Below are 17843 nucleotides of genomic sequence, written 5' to 3' on the forward strand. Positions count from 1 at the left end.
TTCTGCTGTGCCCTTTGCTTTCTAAGCTGTAGACTCTAAGGCTACAGGTTATCTGTCTGGTCATTGGACATTGCTGAGCTACTATTCTCTACCCAGAAAATATTATAAGGGTATTGTACAAACAAACACAGAAATAGAATTCTGAAAAAGCAAGATGATCTAAAAGCTCAGATTCAGCATGACAAGTCCTTAATACTTACATTTATCTCCTTTTAGTGAGCTTTTTTTTTAAATTACTAATACATTTTCAAATACCACTGCAACAAGTTAATCTAGTTCTCACTGTATTGACAAAACGGGGTACATTTAGGAAAGTTTGTTGAGAGGGATCAGAGCCATGTTTTCACCTCTCTGAGCCGTGTCTCCAACTCCAGCAGGCGGTTCTTGTCAGTGTGATCTTGGTGACTCATCTTTTCCAATTGTTCTTCTAATTTTCGATTCTGGGCCTCCAACTTTCCAGCTTGTGTTTCCAAGTAGAACTTCTGTTGCCTGAGCTCTGAAATCATCTCCTCTTGGGCTTTCCTGATAGGAGAAATGCACAAGTGACAAACCCAAAATGCCCTTAACATATATCCTTCCACTGGGGTCAAGTAAGGAAAACACAAGTTTGCTGTGAAGTTAAGTTCATGGCTTAAATACTACATCCCAGCTAAAAATAAAAAATACTAGTGTATTCATCAACATATGCCCAGAGTACTAAAATTCCATATTTGCCAGTTGCACAAATGAATAGAGGGTACTCTGTAATTTAAGATACAATTAATTCTACTCATTTCATCAGTTGTCACATGTTTTTCTGTAGTGGAAAAATAAATTCTGAGAGTTGCTTTCTCAGAGTGTATTTCCATGACACAAGAGGAACCCCATGCTTTAGGATTGGGAGTAGTGTGTTGGGGTTTTGTTTGGGGCTTTTTGTTGTAATGAACATAGAACTTGACCTACACTGAAGTGAAGCTTTTGCTGTCTCTGATCAAAGTCTTAATCCACAAACTGAACAAAAATAATTACTTGTTCTCATAAGAATTTTGAGAGCTGGCAATTATTAATTATTATCATCTGAAATTGACACCCTAAAAAAAAAAAGGGTCTTTCTGCATTATTTACAGTTCCTGGAATTGTGTTATCATGCATTGGAAAATTCTGCCTCATAGAGTGCTTTCTACTTAGAAACCTCACAAAGCTCTACATATATTAATGAATTAATATTTTAAGAAGTTCACTGTGAGATAAGCTGTTATTAATCCTATCCCAGAGAAATTATGTGGGTTGCCCAAGATCAAATAGGAAGACTTAACAAAACTAAAAATAGGACTTAAGTCTTCTGACTCACATTTCTGTGCATTGCAAGCAAAGCCACCCTTTTACCCTCTCTGTTTTTTTAATTTACCTCTATAGATTATTGCCAGCCAGAACTGTCAAATGGTGTTATTTCATTTCCTGCTGTTTACTGGGCTATCTTCTCAGGAACCTGATAATCAGTGGTTTCCTCAGATACTGCTGGAACAAAAGCTTGCAGAGCTCCCCTCTCCTCTGAAGAGTTTAATCACTAGCTCTCCTCTTGATGCATGCTCAGATTAGCTGCAGCTTTTGTGGGTTCAAAATGCAGTCCAACAACAATTTATACATTTTCAACAGCCCAATTCACAAAATAAGCACAAATTCATTAACTAACTGCATGCATAATTAGGCAATTTTCTCTCAAAATGTTGCTAATTCTGTACTGTCTCCTACCAATCCTGCAAAGTTCATCATTTGACAAAATGGCTCTCAATAATCTATTTTAAATTGTATGTTGAAACATTATTATATGTTTTTCTTGTTTTCTGTGGCTCTCCAGTCAAGGATATGGCTCCCAGAGGATGCTTTAAGTCCTTACACTCAGTTCAGCACCCATGACTGAGACATTCAACCTTCCCTACACTGAACAGCTCCACCTCAAGACATTTCTGTTTTATTTTAGACTGAAGGTAAGTTATGGCTTTTGCTGCCTCAACAAACTCCCTGGGTGATTAACTGGAGGTCATCTGGAGCATTAAGCAACACAATTAGGTTCCCCAGTTATTTCTGTGAATGTTTTTGGCTACAAAGGCTAAAATAAATTGCAAGATATTTGAAATGCAATGAAAATTGGAGCCATTACATATCTGGAGGCATAATGACCACAAAAAAGGACTGAAACCAAAGCAAGTCTTTGCCAAAACTCATCCTTGTCTGATTCTATTCAATATCAGAGATGCATCTATCCAGGTGCTTCCCACAAAGGCACTGCCTGATGTTGGATCCAGCTGCTGTAACCTTTGTGGAAACCAAGCTGGTGAATGTCTGAACTCAGTAAGGGCAAATTCTGTTTTAGCCCTGCCCTACAGGAGGTGTCAACCAACCCCTGCTTTTCCTACACTCAAAGTAGAACACCTCTATGTCATTTATGAAGGATATACAGCATTGTAAAGATAAGGAATCTCAGCTAAAATCCAAAGAAAAATAAAGTTTGGGCACACAAAAGGCCAGAAATAGAAGAATTCAAAAGCATGCAGAGAAATTCTTGGCTTAAAAATATAGTGTTCTTCCTTGTTTTCTCACCCATCAAGGCATGAAGGAATGTTTGTGAGTGAAGGGTGTTTAATGTTTTCAATTACAAAATCATGTGTCAGGGGAACTGAGCAAAATATAAATCTATTAGCAATGTTTATGTTTGAAGAAGGAATGTATGCTTCTCCAGGGGTATTTTAGACATAAAATTATTAGTATTCATTTAACATATCTGGCAAACCTGCACAAATCACCTGCCTTAGGAAATGCTCCAAAGTAAACACTGCAATACAAACCAATTTTCCCAGTCATGTTTGAGAAAACACAAAATACACAGCGAGTCCCAACTATTTGAAGAAGGGAGAATATTTTTGAAGGGCTATCAGTGAAAAACAAGCAGGGAGCAGAGCAGGCCTGCAAAAAAGAGCCCACTTTTACATGGTGAATCAGAGAATCACTTCAATTGGAAAAGGAGTGACAGAGCTGCCACACTTACATGTTCCTCTGGGTAAAGAGGCTGCTATTTGCTGCCAGTTTGTTGGCCTCAGACAATTCCACAATTCTCTGCTCCAGTGACCTGATCTTGGAATCCATTGCATTGATCATCTGAAAACACAGCAGTGAGACTTTGAGACTGCACAATGCAAGCAGTTACAAAAATAAAGTTTATTTTAAAAGTCTGAATTTTTTCCAGAAACAAAAAAGAACTAAAAGAAAACTGATCAAATGGCCAAAATGAGCAACACAAATGCAATTACTGGAGCTATTTGCAGCTGCTTGCTACTGCTTTAATGTTAGGAAAAAGCAATCATTATCAAGACCCAAAATGAGTGGTACACAGCAAGCTGAATGGCTTTTTTAAAGGAAATATTCTTGAAGACAAAAATATTCTTGAATTTAAATATTCAAATATTCTTGAATTAAAAAAAAAAAACATGTCTCTTAAAATTCATATTAATCAATGAATTTTTTTCAAAGCAGCTCAGCAGCACTACAGAACCTCAAACAAGATTATCTTGCTTAAAATCAGCTTTAGAAAGCTATTCTTTAAACAGCTTTGATTTCCAGCTCAACACCACATACCGCCTTCTGTTCAGCCAGAACTTTGCATTTCTCACGTGCTTCTTCTTCATGTCTTCTAAGCATATTCTCAAGTGCTTCCTTATCTGCAAGATCCTTCTTCATCTGATTTTCCAACACCTAAATGAAGACATTTCTTTTGTCTAAATTATATCTGTTTCACTGGGCAAAGGGCAAGCAGAAAGAAAATCATCAATATAGATTGTTTTTTTAGTAAGCAATTGGTCATATCTCAAGCAAAATTAAATCCATGATGCAATTGCATGAAATCCATGGAAGAGCAAACTCCAAAAAGAGCACTCTCAGTTATCTCTGAAGACTGAATTTAACAATAAGATTTTATAGAGATATGGAGATACTGTAGGTATTTTATTTATTATTTTGAGTCATATAAACCATGTTGAATAACTGTTTCAGCCTAATGCAAGAGAAACAGAGAAAAGACTCTCTAACCCAATATGTACAGCTGAAAGAAATAGGAAAGTGCCCATCCTTTGGCTGCCCTACCAACATGGCTCATAAGTAATTTGTGAGTTCCATAGGTATGGATGAGAAGGCAACTGAGACCACACAAATTCTTCCAGTCAGAGACAAAAATCTAACAGCAAATTAAAAAACTTCTTACTGTGGCACAAATAGCTGTCATTGGGAACAGGACTAAAGTAATGAATGGCTACATTTTGCTAGAAATGCATGTTGTATATGTATGACCAGAGTTATAAATCAGTTGTTAAATTGAAGGTCTCTTCCTTCAAAGAAAAGTTTATCAAAGGCACAAATTCTGCACCACAGGATAGTTTTTACTTTTCCAGTTACAAAAACTCCATGTGCTGTTTTATTCCTTTGAACCTCTTTCACCTGGCTTCCTGATTTCTCCTATTAAACCCTACATCATAGAGCCCCATAATACACCAGTTCTCTTACTTTTTATTTTTTTTTCAAAGCTTATACTCTTTTCCAGTTTTTATATCACCACTTATTTCTCAACATCTACATCTCATCTTCCTGCTTTCTATCACTCTCCTCTCATTACTGATAACCACATGCTCTGATCTGCCAGCATATCTTGTTTTTTCCTTTATATTTCTCCCACAGAAATTTCTTCTCTCCTCTTAAATACTACATCCTCTCACATTTCAGCAAAAATGTAGAATTAAAGTATTAGATAAATGTACAAGATGAAGACTGTTCCTACTGAGAATAATTTGTTCTTATGAAAGATTCTTACAAAATGCATTTACTGGCTGTTATATTGCAAGCTCTTTAGAAAAATCCTTAGCCAGTGCACATACTCCTATTTGCCAGCTTGTTTTTACTAATTTTAGATGGTGCCTATTTCTAACTGTTTGTTAGTGCTACCCTGGAAAAGACAAAAACAAAGTGGGTGGTTTCTGTGTCTTCTTGGCAGATGTTCCAGCTCCAAGATGGAATTTCAGAAATGGTCTACTATTTGCTGCATTTAAAACTTGCAGGTAGGCTGAGTGAACACTCATAGAAAATCAGTGGGAACTGAAAGCTTCTTCAGGGTGAGAGATCCAACAGCATTAACTAAGTATTATTTAGTCATCAAAAGTCAAATTACAACCAACAAATGCCTTCCTGTAGTTCTAGCTTCAAATGCTACCTCTCCTAATCCAGTGCCACAGACAGATAAGGTACAATGGCAGAAAAAACAGGAGAAAACTGATTTGGATTCCACTAAACTCCCTCAACATTGCAGCAATGGCAACAAGAAGGCAACTCACAAGACAAAGCAATCAGAGCCTAAAGGCAACTGTTTTTCCCTGAACTCATTCTACCCACAAAAGCTTGTAGGAAGAGAAGATATTTTTACTTTGAGTTTCTCCTCATAGAATTGTTCCTTCTGTTTCAGCTGCAACTCCAGATGTTGTGCTGCAATCTGAGCCTCACGGTGCTTTTCCTCCAGCTCCTAAAAGCAGCAAAAAATCATATTCAGAAACAAGGAAATGGCAGGTGCTGTGAGTATGTGTTATAAAGATACCAAAAATTCATTCTCTTTTTTAAGGCTTCACACTATAAAAATCCCAAGTCCAGGGCTGTCATGGTAAAAAAGAAAGGCATTATGAGACCTGAACATTATCAACTTTAGGTTTGCATATTGCTGCAGACCCATCTTCTGCAGAGTGGGAACACTGCTAAGGACAAGGATTTCTACTTCCATGGTAAGAATCTCCATCTCCCAGTAAAATATACCCGAAGATAGGCCAAGGACATTTGGTGAAAACATAGTTATAAACATTTTATAGCTGCAGTGGCATCACAGGAAGTTCAGATCTATTTTTAACAAGGTCTCACTTGTTTTCTTACAGCAGACCTCAATAACGGGGTACTGCTGTCTGTGCTTTTCCTTCTGCATTCAGAGGGGGAATAGCATTTACTTTGCTGTATTCCTTGGACAAATGTTGTCAGAAATGCTATTTATAAATGGCTTCAAAAATGAAAAGTGCAGGATGCAATATATGTGGTGGAACATTCCAGAATCCTTCTAGCCTCTTTATTTCACATCAGATAGTTTCAGCCATGTACAATAAGGACTTAAATAATTTGTATTTCAGAAATCAGCTATTTCTGCAGTCTGACTATATTATTTGGGGGTCTATCTATAATAACCTTTCAACAGGACACTTCTCAAGAGCCAAGCTTACAACTTTATGCTCATTTATTGTCATATTTGTCATTCCAACAATTTCTTTAGAACAGGAGCAGGTCCAGGTCTGTCATTCACCACCACTGGGCTGACTCTTGCATAGACAAATTCGGGTGCTGAGGGGCATCTGGACCTCCTGTTTGCCCTCATTACTTCACAGAACAGGAAAATTTCCTGATATTTGTGTGTGTTTTAGTACTTTGCATAGTATTTTGATATGGTTTTTCCGCATCTTGTAAGCTTTTTTGCTCCAGTAATTGCAATAGACCTCCTTTCCAGAAGTGAGAATCAAAGAGGAGGTTCACCAAAAGTAGGTCATCAACAGTGCCTAGTCCCTGACACTCCTGCATGGAATGGAGATTGCTGCTTTTTGCAATTGAAATATGTCTCCCAGCAACAAGAGGGACAACTCACCTCCCCCAGAAACCCACACGTTTCAGGTCCTGGCAGAGAATCAGACAACCAGATCAGCAGCAGCTCCAAAGCTCCCAGCATCAGACTGCTCATATTGTAGCAGGAGCTTCACCAGTTCCTGCAGTGGCACTTAACAGCCAGTGTGGGCTTGAAAAGGTAATTTCCTACCATTGCTGCCCTCAGTCAGTATTCTCTATGTAGCACTGACTTTGTTATTGGCATCACAGCAATGATCTGCACTTTCAGGCAGGCAGAAGTATCTTCTCTAACTTGTTTCTTACTTCTTCATCAGTTCCTTACAGACAGATGAGCAGGTACTTCTCAGGTACTGCTCCATGAGTGTACATGAAAACCATGCCTTTATTCAATAATTTCCATCTTATTCTATGCAATTCTGTATCTTCAACTCCCCTCTTACCTCTCCATACCAAGAAAAGTAAAAAATGTTTGAAGAGACAGCTTGAGGGAAGGTACTAGGTAGGAGTGGAGGAAAAAAGAACACCAGTACCCTGTGCTCCCAGAGCAGTTGCAAGGGACTAGGAAAGACTCTATAGGATTACTTCTTCAATGCCTGTTTGACTTTTTCCATAAAATACCCCTCCAACATTCTGTCAGGACTCCATGGAAACTATCTATAAGAAGAGCTAAGCATATCCCATGGTGTAAAACAATTAGTTGATATTTCTGCCTTCCCTTCCACTTTCTCCTCCACAGAGAACATAATCAAAACCAAGGAACAATCCCCAAATATACACAAGAGGCTTATGAAACAATTCAAAGTTTTACACTATTTCTAAACATAAAGTTGGCTCTCTGCCCAGCACAACCATAGTCTCCCACTTACCATGCACTCCTGCTATCAAAACAATTTGAAAAGAACAGCACTACTAAAGAACTTATTCTACCTTTTCTTGACAGTGCTCAGCATACTGATGCTAAAGTCTGTTCACCCAGAACAAGCCTGGGTCATCTGTTGACTCCAAATATGTTTAATTTTACATTTTCATTTGGTCTTCCTCAGGTGTGTCTCAGCTTGGGATTACTATCAGTAAAATGTAATTCTTTTTTTCCTTGTCATATTGGCAACACACAGAGAAAAATCATGAGGAAGGCAAAATAAATTTAATTATTCCAATATTAAATTATGCTTTCTGTCCAAGGGAAGCAAAAATTATTAGAAACACCCTCTGCTTGATTCACTAGAGACTGACATACTAACTTGCCTTAATAGTTTTAACCAGGAAAGAAACAAGAAATTGCCAACAGAGAAGTTATGTGGGTGCAAATGGTTTCCTAACAAATATCTTTGGAGATGAACAGTTTGGATGACGAATTTCTCTCTGCTTCAAAATGTAAGCACTTCTAATAGATCTGACCTCTAAATTCCTCTGCAATTTACTTAAAAAGAGAGATGTTTTTGTTATTGCCATAACCCACCCTCAGAATGTTTAACCTCTGAAACAATCATGAGGTAAATAATTTAAACATTACTGTGTTGATGGAAAAGTTTTCCCACTGAGATGACTCCAGCTTTGAAGCACTATTAAGACTAAAGGCACAAGAGAGAGTTTGTAACTAGGGGTACAAATAGTATTTGAATACTTAAGCTTTCTGCTGGTACAGGAAACAAATCCCTTTATTCAACAATTTCCACCTTATTCAACGCAATTCTACATCTTCTGATTCTTCCTTACCCCTTCCTTACAAACTCTTACCCTCTAGGTTTCATTTATCACCTCTGCTCACCAGAATTTTTTCTGCCATCTGTTGAATCTGTTGAGATTTAGTTTGAATATCTTCTTTTAGGCGGTTTTCTCTTCGTTCCACAGTCTCTAATCTCTTCACTTGATTCTCCAGAGAATGGCGCCGTTCCTGCAGAGCAATCATGAGCTGCTGGTTAGGCCACTCTGCACTAGCACAAAGCAAGGAGTAGTTTCTGGAGGAAACAGGCTGAAGCAGTCAATATAAGGCTGGCTTTCATATTTTGAATCCTCATCACACCCCAAATCCACCAGGCCGACCGCATGTCCTTATCCACCCCTCACTGAAAATAAAACACCTCACTTTTCCTCCAAAAATATGTTTCTTAATTAAAAATGCTTTAAAGTCCAACAGCACTTTCCCCTGAAGAATTACTACAGGAATGCTGTTCAGAGCCACCCAGGTGAGGGTTCCTAAACTAAGACACATCTCAATAACTGATTTACTCTGGACACACTCTGCACTCACCTCTGCTTCAAGCAATTTTTTCTTCATGCTTTCATTGGAATCTTCCCGGTTCTGCAGTTTCTCCAGCTCCTTCTCAGCTCTCTCCTTTGCCTGACGGATATTCTGCAGGAGCTCAGTTGCCTCTGAGCTGGCTTTCACAGCCTGAAGGTCAAGAGAGAAAAATGAAAATATATTATATGAAAAACACACACACAAATTTGGTGTATGAAAGTTTCAGAACTTCAAGATGGTCAACATTCTCAATAAAATCACTACAGAACTTTGGTTTAACAGTTTAAATTAACATGTGCATGAGTCCAAATAACTTCCAAAACATAATTTTGACTTCTATTTCACAAAAAAAAAAAAAAATTTAAAATCTAGGATATGCATATTTGTCTTGCTATATTGCAAGTTAACTTTCAGTATATAGAGTCAAGTAAGTCTATCCCAAATTCAGCCCAAGTTCCTTTAAAGAACTCAGAAAATACTCTTACTACTGAAGGACAAGGAGAATAAGCTGTTGGCCTACAGATAATTTCTTGGCATTAATGCAGGTAGAAAAGGATACAGGGGATTAAAATATGAATGTTTTGAAATATTAGACATACTATTTCTATGTAGTTTTGGCCTCCATATTCATGATCATTAACCCTTGAAATAGCCCTCTCTCAGCAGGTGCCAAGTTTGAAAAGCTCAATCAGGGAATTATTATGACAACCCCTTTCTTTCCTGCTGAAGGATTCCAATAAGAGAAGTTCCCTGACTGTTCTTACAGTGAGACCTGAAGTGCCAGACTGACCACGACAGCAAATCTTAGATATTCTGCACCACTTTCAGCAGACATTGATAAGGTGTTTTAGTTCTGTTGTGAATCCTTATCATTCAACATTTTTGCTGTGAAGATCCTGGGAAGAACTGAACTGTCAGGTGATTAAAGCAGATTATACTGGGAGACTAAACCAAGTCCAACATGTGTTTTACTAGTGAGCTAAAAGCAGCTGAACCCCTCTTCAGAAGCAAGGGACCTGTGCAGTGTCCAGAGCATACCCAAACAGGCCTCTAAATGAGAATTTCTCTACACTACTCCAGTTCTGACTCAGCTTCATTTGTAAAAATAAGCACTGTTGACATGTCTCAAGAGCCAAAAGCATATTGAGAGCACCAGTGATTTCAGATACCAGTTCCCACCCCCTTTTCCTTATCATCCCCCATGCTATGACTAATTCTATTTTTGAGGGTAAAACAAAGTGCATCCCTCCTCTTCATTAAGGTTTCACTGGGAAATCTTGTGAAAAATCCACTTTCACCACCCAGTCGTTACCTTTGTCAGCTTTTCCTGCAGCTCCTGGATTTTGGCTTGCTGCTCTGTATTGATCTATAGTTAGATAAAAAGATGGAGGGAAAGAGTCAAAACCAAAGAGGAGAAAATGCTCCTTGCTTACGATACCATATTTGTTTTAATTCGCTTCCCAAAAATCTTGGTTTCCCCCTGTAATCCCAACACACCAAAACACCCCTTGGCAAATCCACTCCCATTTTGCTAACTTCCAGTTGATTTAATATTTTAGTTACCAAGAAGATTGTTCAGTGTGAGAACACAGAATTCTTTTTGTTTTTCACTTTGCTGTTCCTTCTGAGTAAAGCAAACCCTGATGTAGCCCCAGCCTGACTCCAAACTTGGATGACACATAACAGCCTGTCTTTGCCCAGCTTCTCAACACAATCCATTAAGAACAGGTTATCCAGAGACAGCTTTAGATCAAACAAGAGAGAACAGTGAATCACACCAAGATGTCTTAAAACATAAAATGAAAGGAGGTGGGGGCTGTGAGGCCATGCATGCCACTGAGTAGCCACAGTTTGGTTTCTGTGCAAAACATGAGAGACCCAGGAAGAAAAATCTAGAACACTGAAGTAACATACCTTTTCCAGTTTGGAATACAACTCTCCTGCCTCATTTTTTCCTTGATCTTTAACCTGTAACTTAAATATAAAATATATGAAAACCTCAGGAAAAGCTAGGCTTCTATCCAGTCATCACCTCATGCAATTTAAACACCAGCAGTTAGACAAAGTAGAACTCACATCATACAACACATGTTGTGTTAGTTGTAGGAACCACGCTAATCTCTGAAGGGCACACCCACAACTTGTGTGTGTGCATGTGTCAAGCAGCACTAGATATTGCAGCAAGCCTCAGCCCCCTCTCCCATGGAGCACAGACTACCTTTTGCAGTTTGTTGTGGCACTCGGCAGCTTTACGTTTGAACTCCTCGGCTGCCAGGCGGGACTCCCTCAACTCCGACTCGTAGAGATCGCTGCGCCTGCGAGCCGAGATCAGATCCTCCTCCAGCTGATTCATCATCAGCCTCATCTCTTCCACTTGAGCTTGGTATTCCTGTGGTTGCGGTGCAAGGGAAGGAGAAGGGGTTACAGTTTAGAGGCAACAGGGGAAATGCTTGGAGCAGCAGATTCCAGAATACTGACTGCAGGCAAGAGATGCACTTAAGAGTACGTAGAAGGAAGGTAAAGTACAAAATAAAACAGTAAAAACTAACTAAAATAACTAAAATCATGGTGTTGTGGTTTGAGTCTTGCCACTTTCAACTCGATACCTCCAAATCAAAACATTGACTTTTTGAGAGTGCAGGAACACATACATACATCCACATACAAATGATAAAAATTACTTACATTTCTAATTTCTGAAACAGAAATGTGCCTTTGAGTTGATGTCTCTACTAAATGCCCAGATGCTCCCTCAAGATCTATTTTCTCAGGCTGATAACATGACAGTTATCACAGATCTGCACAGCTTGGGTAAAAGGAAGAAGGAGAAGCAGAGGGGTAGCACACTGTGGCTCACAGCCATCAGATTTCTCCTGACAGAGTTAAAAAGGATCACATTGCTCAGTATGGGAGACAACCTAAAATCAAACATTATCTTAGAAAAACTATCTAAAACTCACATTGCTCATAGAAGATATTTGCCTGTACAGGCAGAAATAAAGATTCCCCATGTAGGAGACTACAAGACAGGGCATTTGGAAGGGGAAGGTGGGAGAAGAAAAGAACATTTGAATTGACTATCTCAATGAGACTGGGAACTCAAACTGAGACTAGCTTGAGAGATTGCTTCACATCTTCACTGAAAGACAAGAATTTAATTATGTTTAGCATTTATTAAGTCCTGCAAGTATGCATTTCATGAAATTATTCTAAAGCAAAAAAAAAAAAAAAAAAAAACAAAAAAAGCCCTCTCCAAAATTGAAGTATTTTTTACGAAGCTGAGAACAAGTAGAAAACATGCACATCAAGAGTTAGGAACAAAGATTGTGAAGGACTGACAGTGGGGGAGTCTATCTCTCTTTCCATTTTAATATCTTACAGTATGCCTGACTACCCCCATATTGAGAGGAGTAACTGTCTCGTGACAGAACCGGGTTTGTCATCGCTCCCTCCAGACAGGCAGCGCCTTCAGCTCGATGAGAGCCTGCTGAGCACTGACCCTGATGGCAGCCCCTCATCCTCCAGCATGGAGAGCTTATGCAGATAGTGAAAGAAGCCAGGCCTTTAGCAGATTGCTTTACTGGCCCTTACAGGGAGCAAAGAATGGCTCCTTGGCTTGTAATCCCAAAACTGGTTCTCCACTTTGTAAGCCAGACAGGAACCTACTCTTTCCAGTTTGTCTCCTGTGCAAGGATAATCTTATTTCCTTGCTGGAAAAAAATTAGATCTTTTTTCCTAATAACTAAGCATGTATTAACTTAAATATTCTTTTTATACAAATACATCTGTGAACAAAAAGGCAGAATGGTTTGAAAGAATAAATGTTCTGCTCAGAAATCATAATTTGTTTAGACTTCCTAAAATACTGGGCTTTTATATCAGCGAACACTTCACCAAAGAATTAAAGGCATGACAATAGTTGCCACTGTTACAACGAGCATTTGGGAAGGGAGGAAAATGGGGAGGGAGAAAAGAAGAAAGAAGAGGAGATAATTAGTAATATTTCAGGTTTTCTTGTTTCATCACATTTGCAAGATTGTCTTTGAATAAGTCCCGAGATAGATCAGAGGAACAGGCCACAGCACTCAAGGCAACACAGAACAATCCTCTGGGATATGCATTGCTCAGAGTTCTAAAATACCAAGAGATATTTAAGCACAGATTACTAGACAAGTTCAGGGCATGTATCTGAAGCAAATCACATCAGGGAACTACACAGACATAAGTGAGGCTTTCAGAAAAATACAGATTCTGATTTGTTGCAAGTTTGTCTGTTAGTACGGCTCTTCATCAAATAACGACAGGTTTAGTTAAAACAAAAAAACAAAACAAAACAAAAACCAAACACACACCCCAAGCAAACAAAAAACCCCACAAACCCACCATGCTCATCTATCCAAGTACCTGAGGTTAAATTGAACCTACAGCCTCACCCTGAAAATATCAAATGCCTAATTATTGGGTTTTGAAGATCCTGCTTTGCTGTTGATTTGACTCATTCTCTCTCAAGCCTCAGGTTTCCAACAGCAAAACTCTAAGGGGCTCTTCCAACTCCCAGTTCCCTCTGACTTAAAAATCATGGTCCAAGTCTTTAATGGCCAAAATCCACCTGCTGACATGAGCCAGCACAAATTTCTCAGCATTTTTGGTTGCAAGATTCTTGAACACGTGTTTCAGGGAGCTCAGAAGGCCACCACAGACATGAAACTCTGCAGGACTCATTTGTTGAGCTAAGCAGCCTCTTTATGTCATTGTGAATCTCCACAAGCCAAATTAAGAGATTCTGGGACAAAGTGTTTGATTAAAAATTACTTGCATTATGTTTCCTCTGTTACATTTGTCTGTACTGCCTAAGAATCTGTGGATATTTAAAATCATCAAAAATGTTCCCCATTTCAGCATTTAAAGCAACTTTGCTGGCAAAGCACCAGAAGAGAGAGCAGGGAGCTTTAGATCCCTTGTATTACATAAAACAACCACCCAGAAGAATGCTGGGGAAGTCTGTGGAGGACAGCTACATCCAGAGGGTTGGGCTTGCATTTCATTACTTTTTATATAAGAGCTACTCATGTCTGGAGAATTATTACCAAGGTTTCAGGGCTTCCTTGTCTCAGAGACTTTGAAATGAGTCAGTTAATGTTTGTAAAGTGCTTTGAAGATGAAAACCAACAGATAATTACAAAGAATTGTTTGAATGCTATAGCAAATTTCAGTTCCTTTTTCTCAATTCAGTATGTTGCTGTTAATTCATAAAACTGAGTGGGTTCTCCCTTGCAATGGCCACATTTGTCACAATGTTTTCATTTAATTTTGACCTTTTTTTACTTAAGGGCAACTATGTGAATTAGTGAACTTTCAACATTCTTTGGGTGGAAAAGAAAATTATTAATTTCTACTTTGCAAACAGATCAAATCAGGAAAAAAATAGGCAGTACACATTCTATTTTGAAACGCAATTAAGCATTTTAAATAGTAAGATAAAGAAGAAAAATTTTTAAAAAGACCAACACAATTCAGGTTAGCTCAGCTCTCTCCCAGGTGAATATTCATTAACTTGTGACATTTAAAATGGATAGGTCATTTCTACTGCAGCATGTCACTAAAGCATTGGAACTTTCTCCTAAACTGATTGTACAGATGAAGTACTTTCGGGACTAGGAAAAGAGAAAAGTGAAGTCTGGAGTTTGTGCTTACTTGCAAAATACACAAGTGGAATTTTGTAGCTTGCTGTATTGTTCAGGAACCCCTGTGAAATCACACAGCTTGGGAGTTATCACAGCCTATCAACACCGAGCGCAATCCTGGCACCAGAGCTAGAATGTGCCAAGAATGCCTATTTGTGGGCAGCCACTCTGCTCCCCAAAGAAGCAGGAATACCTGTTCTTTGATCTCTTGCAGTTTTCGGCTTTGCTCTCTGATATCATGAAGTAGCTGCAGTGCCTTATCATCTTCCTGAGACACCTCCATCCGTGCCTGCTCCAGGCTGCGCTTTAAGCTCTGCAGAAAGCAAAATGTTCAATACATAGGCTTTGGTTTCTCAAATGGTTGTATAATGAAGATCTTTAGTTACACAAATGCCTCTTTGACTGCAGTGAGGCATCAGAAAAATGGAGGCACCAATGATGGAATCCTAATGAAATTCATGGCCAGTGCGGCTCCTATCTGAACAGAAGCAGCCCATTTTACAAACACTGTTTACTCAACTCAAATCTTCGTTCAAATCTCCACTTCCTCACATCAGGTTTAGAGACAAAAACCAAACACAGATCACAAAAGGCATCCATTATTGACAGCATTTATCTATATTTTATCCAGCACTATTAATTCACAACCTAGATACAATCCTTCAACTTCATGTTACTTACATTTTTCTTGTTGCTGTTAAGTGAGTCAAATGCTTTAATCATTGTTAAATTTCTGTAAGGAACAGAAGAGCTGAGTGTATCTCACCACATGCCTTACCTCCAAATTTGGAGTCACCAGTGGAGTGGTGCTCCTATTAACTGAGTGTTATTCATCAACAGGAAGATATAAACTGAATTTTCTTCCTTGCCTAGTAGCATTCAGTATAGGAAAATCACGTGGCCCCATTTTAAGATGTCCTTCCCAACAAACCAAGACATCAGAAATGGTTTTCAATTCTCTGGAACAGAGTATTAGCTGCATTTTTGCTCTTGGTACAAGAGAGGAAACATAATTGTGTATCTAACTGAAAATACAGAGACTATCAACTAGAATGAAAATATCCTCACTGGAATATTGCCAGTGACAACTGGGCAGACATTCCAGCTCTCATGAAAAATGATCTCTGAAGACGTGGCTTTACAGCCTCATTTTTATATTCTACCTGAAAAATAGCACCTGCCCTAGATCTTCCCTGACACTGTGCTGGGGAACAGGATGGGTCTGAACTCAGGACACCACAGATGGAGGCAACACCACTGCTTCCTAATCCTATTTGTTCTTGAAGATTTCTGTCTAGGCACTGATTAGGCCCCATCCTCTTCCAGCTAAGAAACCTTTCAGAAGCACAAACCAGGCATGTTCTAGCACAGCCAGTAAGACAAACATCACAAAGAGTTTCAGCAAGACCAGGACAGTAGTCACTCCTGCATGATCTAAGCACATGACCATGAAACAACATCTGAATAAAACTACCAATCAAGCTTGTGCAAACACTTCAGGGCTCCATGTTCAACAGATATCCTCTCACATAGTATTTTCTCTCCATCAAGTACCCCACTGAAAGCATGATGGAAGAGAAAGACAAAGACCACCAGATTTCAGGCCTTCAGAGCTGAAAGGACTGGGGTAAGGGCTCACACTGCATTCTGTGATATAGGTGGCCAGGTCCTGCTCCAGGAGGGATCGCTGGGTCTCAGAGGCTTTCAGTTCCACCTCCTTTTGGCTAAGTACAGCCTCCACCTCTGACACTCTCCGGTGCAACCGCGTCATTTCCTGCTCCATCTGCAATAAATATCAAGAGGTTATAAAGGAGGGCTTCAAAAGCTTTGTTAACTGCTACTTTCAGAGCTCTCTTTGTAAGAAATTTGTCTCCAAGAGACTTCTAGCTATGTTTCTCCAAATGGTGTTTAAATTCCGATACCATTGTCTCTGCTCCAGGAATGCACAGTTCTTCTTAAGGACAAAGTAGTAAGTCTAAGTCACCCCATTCATTCAAGCTGCTTGTTCATATTCAGTCATTCTTCGAACCCCAGTTAGCAAAGAAGACACAATCATTTTTCACCTGACTTGCAGAGATGGGTCACTTTAACCTTATCCCAAATCCATGCTGGACCAGAAGATGGTTTCCCCCCATCTCCTTGTCAGGAGCAAATGGTCAAATCCAGAACCGAGCAGGGAGAAAAGTAATGGAACTCTCATAAAAGTCTCAAAACAAGCAGTAAGTGTTAAAAGACTCCACCAGGTTCCCTTTATTGGAGCACAGCAACTGTTACAAGACGTTCACCATAAAGCAGTGACGTGACAACAGTTATATAAGCAGGAGCTGATGAGTGAGGAAGAGCCCTCAGAACAGTACTGCTGTAATGTGTGTCTGATGAAGAGGCAGGGCCTGCAGGAAGCAGCAGTCGTCTGTGGCACGCTGACAAAAGCACTGTTTAAAATCCAGAGCCGCTTCTTGTTAAGTTAAAAGTATCTACAGCAACAGCATGGCCTAAATTCATCTCCCTTTGTACTGGACAGGAAGCCACCTCTCTGAAGGAAAAGCACTTTGCCCACCACGAGTCTGGATGATCAGCAGCATCTGACAGATCCCTGGACATACAGTGGTTGCAGATTCCTGGAGCAATGGGTGTGGCCAATCGCATGAATAAATACCTTGTGACACTTGTCCTGGGCGTCTTGGAGCTCTTTGCTCTTGAGAAGAAGTGTCTTTTCCATGGAGCTGACCTTGGCTGGGGAATCCACACTTGAAAAAACAGATCTAAAAGAGCAAAGCCAAACAGCACATGAATATGGGTAAAAGGTACAAAAATCTGATTTATGCAGCCCCTGTAAAGTCATTGGGTACTTACTTATTCCAGGATAAAAGAAATGTGATTGTGCAGCAATCACAGCCTAACAGCCATCATTGCAGATCAAAGGTACCATAAAAGCTAATGACAGTACACCATTATTAAATAATCCACGTGTACTTCTAGTTACAATATTCATATTTTCCATCAGTGGCTGTGTCAGAGTGCAAAACAATAAATCACAGCAGCAGTTCTCCATGATTTGTAGGGATTTATAGGTGCAACAAAAACAGAGCATAAAGTCAACATAACCATTTGGAAAGATAACAAATTTTCAGAGAAATGCTTTTTATTTGGTGCTTTATTTTTAAACAGGTTTTTAAATTACCATCAAAGTATAAAAGCCCTACAAACTTCAACATGTCATAATCTGCACCACAGGAAGAAGAGTTTAA

The 17843-nt window shown here is 39.2% G+C and overlaps 1 protein-coding gene across 2 annotated transcripts in view; it reads right to left on the minus strand.

Annotated features, from left to right (window-relative positions):
• The window catches only part of CIT (citron rho-interacting serine/threonine kinase), a 68068-nt gene that overhangs the window by 29302 nt on the left and 20923 nt on the right, over nt 1-17843 (minus strand). Inside the window, exons 10-21 of one of the 2 annotated variants that reach the window (XM_058037281.1) lie at nt 17252-17357; nt 16235-16378; nt 14789-14908; nt 11130-11300; nt 10826-10879; nt 10224-10277; nt 8921-9061; nt 8438-8563; nt 5444-5539; nt 3613-3729; nt 3026-3135; nt 348-522 (exon numbers count right to left, since the gene is read on the minus strand). In XM_058037281.1, the coding sequence (XP_057893264.1) occupies nt 348-522; nt 3026-3135; nt 3613-3729; nt 5444-5539; nt 8438-8563; nt 8921-9061; nt 10224-10277; nt 10826-10879; nt 11130-11300; nt 14789-14908; nt 16235-16378; nt 17252-17357 (1414 nt within the window). Of the gene's footprint in view, nt 1-347; nt 523-3025; nt 3136-3612; nt 3730-5443; nt 5540-8437; nt 8564-8920; nt 9062-10223; nt 10278-10825; nt 10886-11129; nt 11301-14788; nt 14909-16234; nt 16379-17251; nt 17358-17843 lie in introns of both variants that reach the window. The other variant, XM_058037282.1, reaches the window with a different exon arrangement.

This window comes from Melospiza georgiana, chromosome 18, assembly GCF_028018845.1.
Source record: "Melospiza georgiana isolate bMelGeo1 chromosome 18, bMelGeo1.pri, whole genome shotgun sequence".
Classification (NCBI taxonomy): domain Eukaryota; kingdom Metazoa; phylum Chordata; class Aves; order Passeriformes; family Passerellidae; genus Melospiza; species Melospiza georgiana.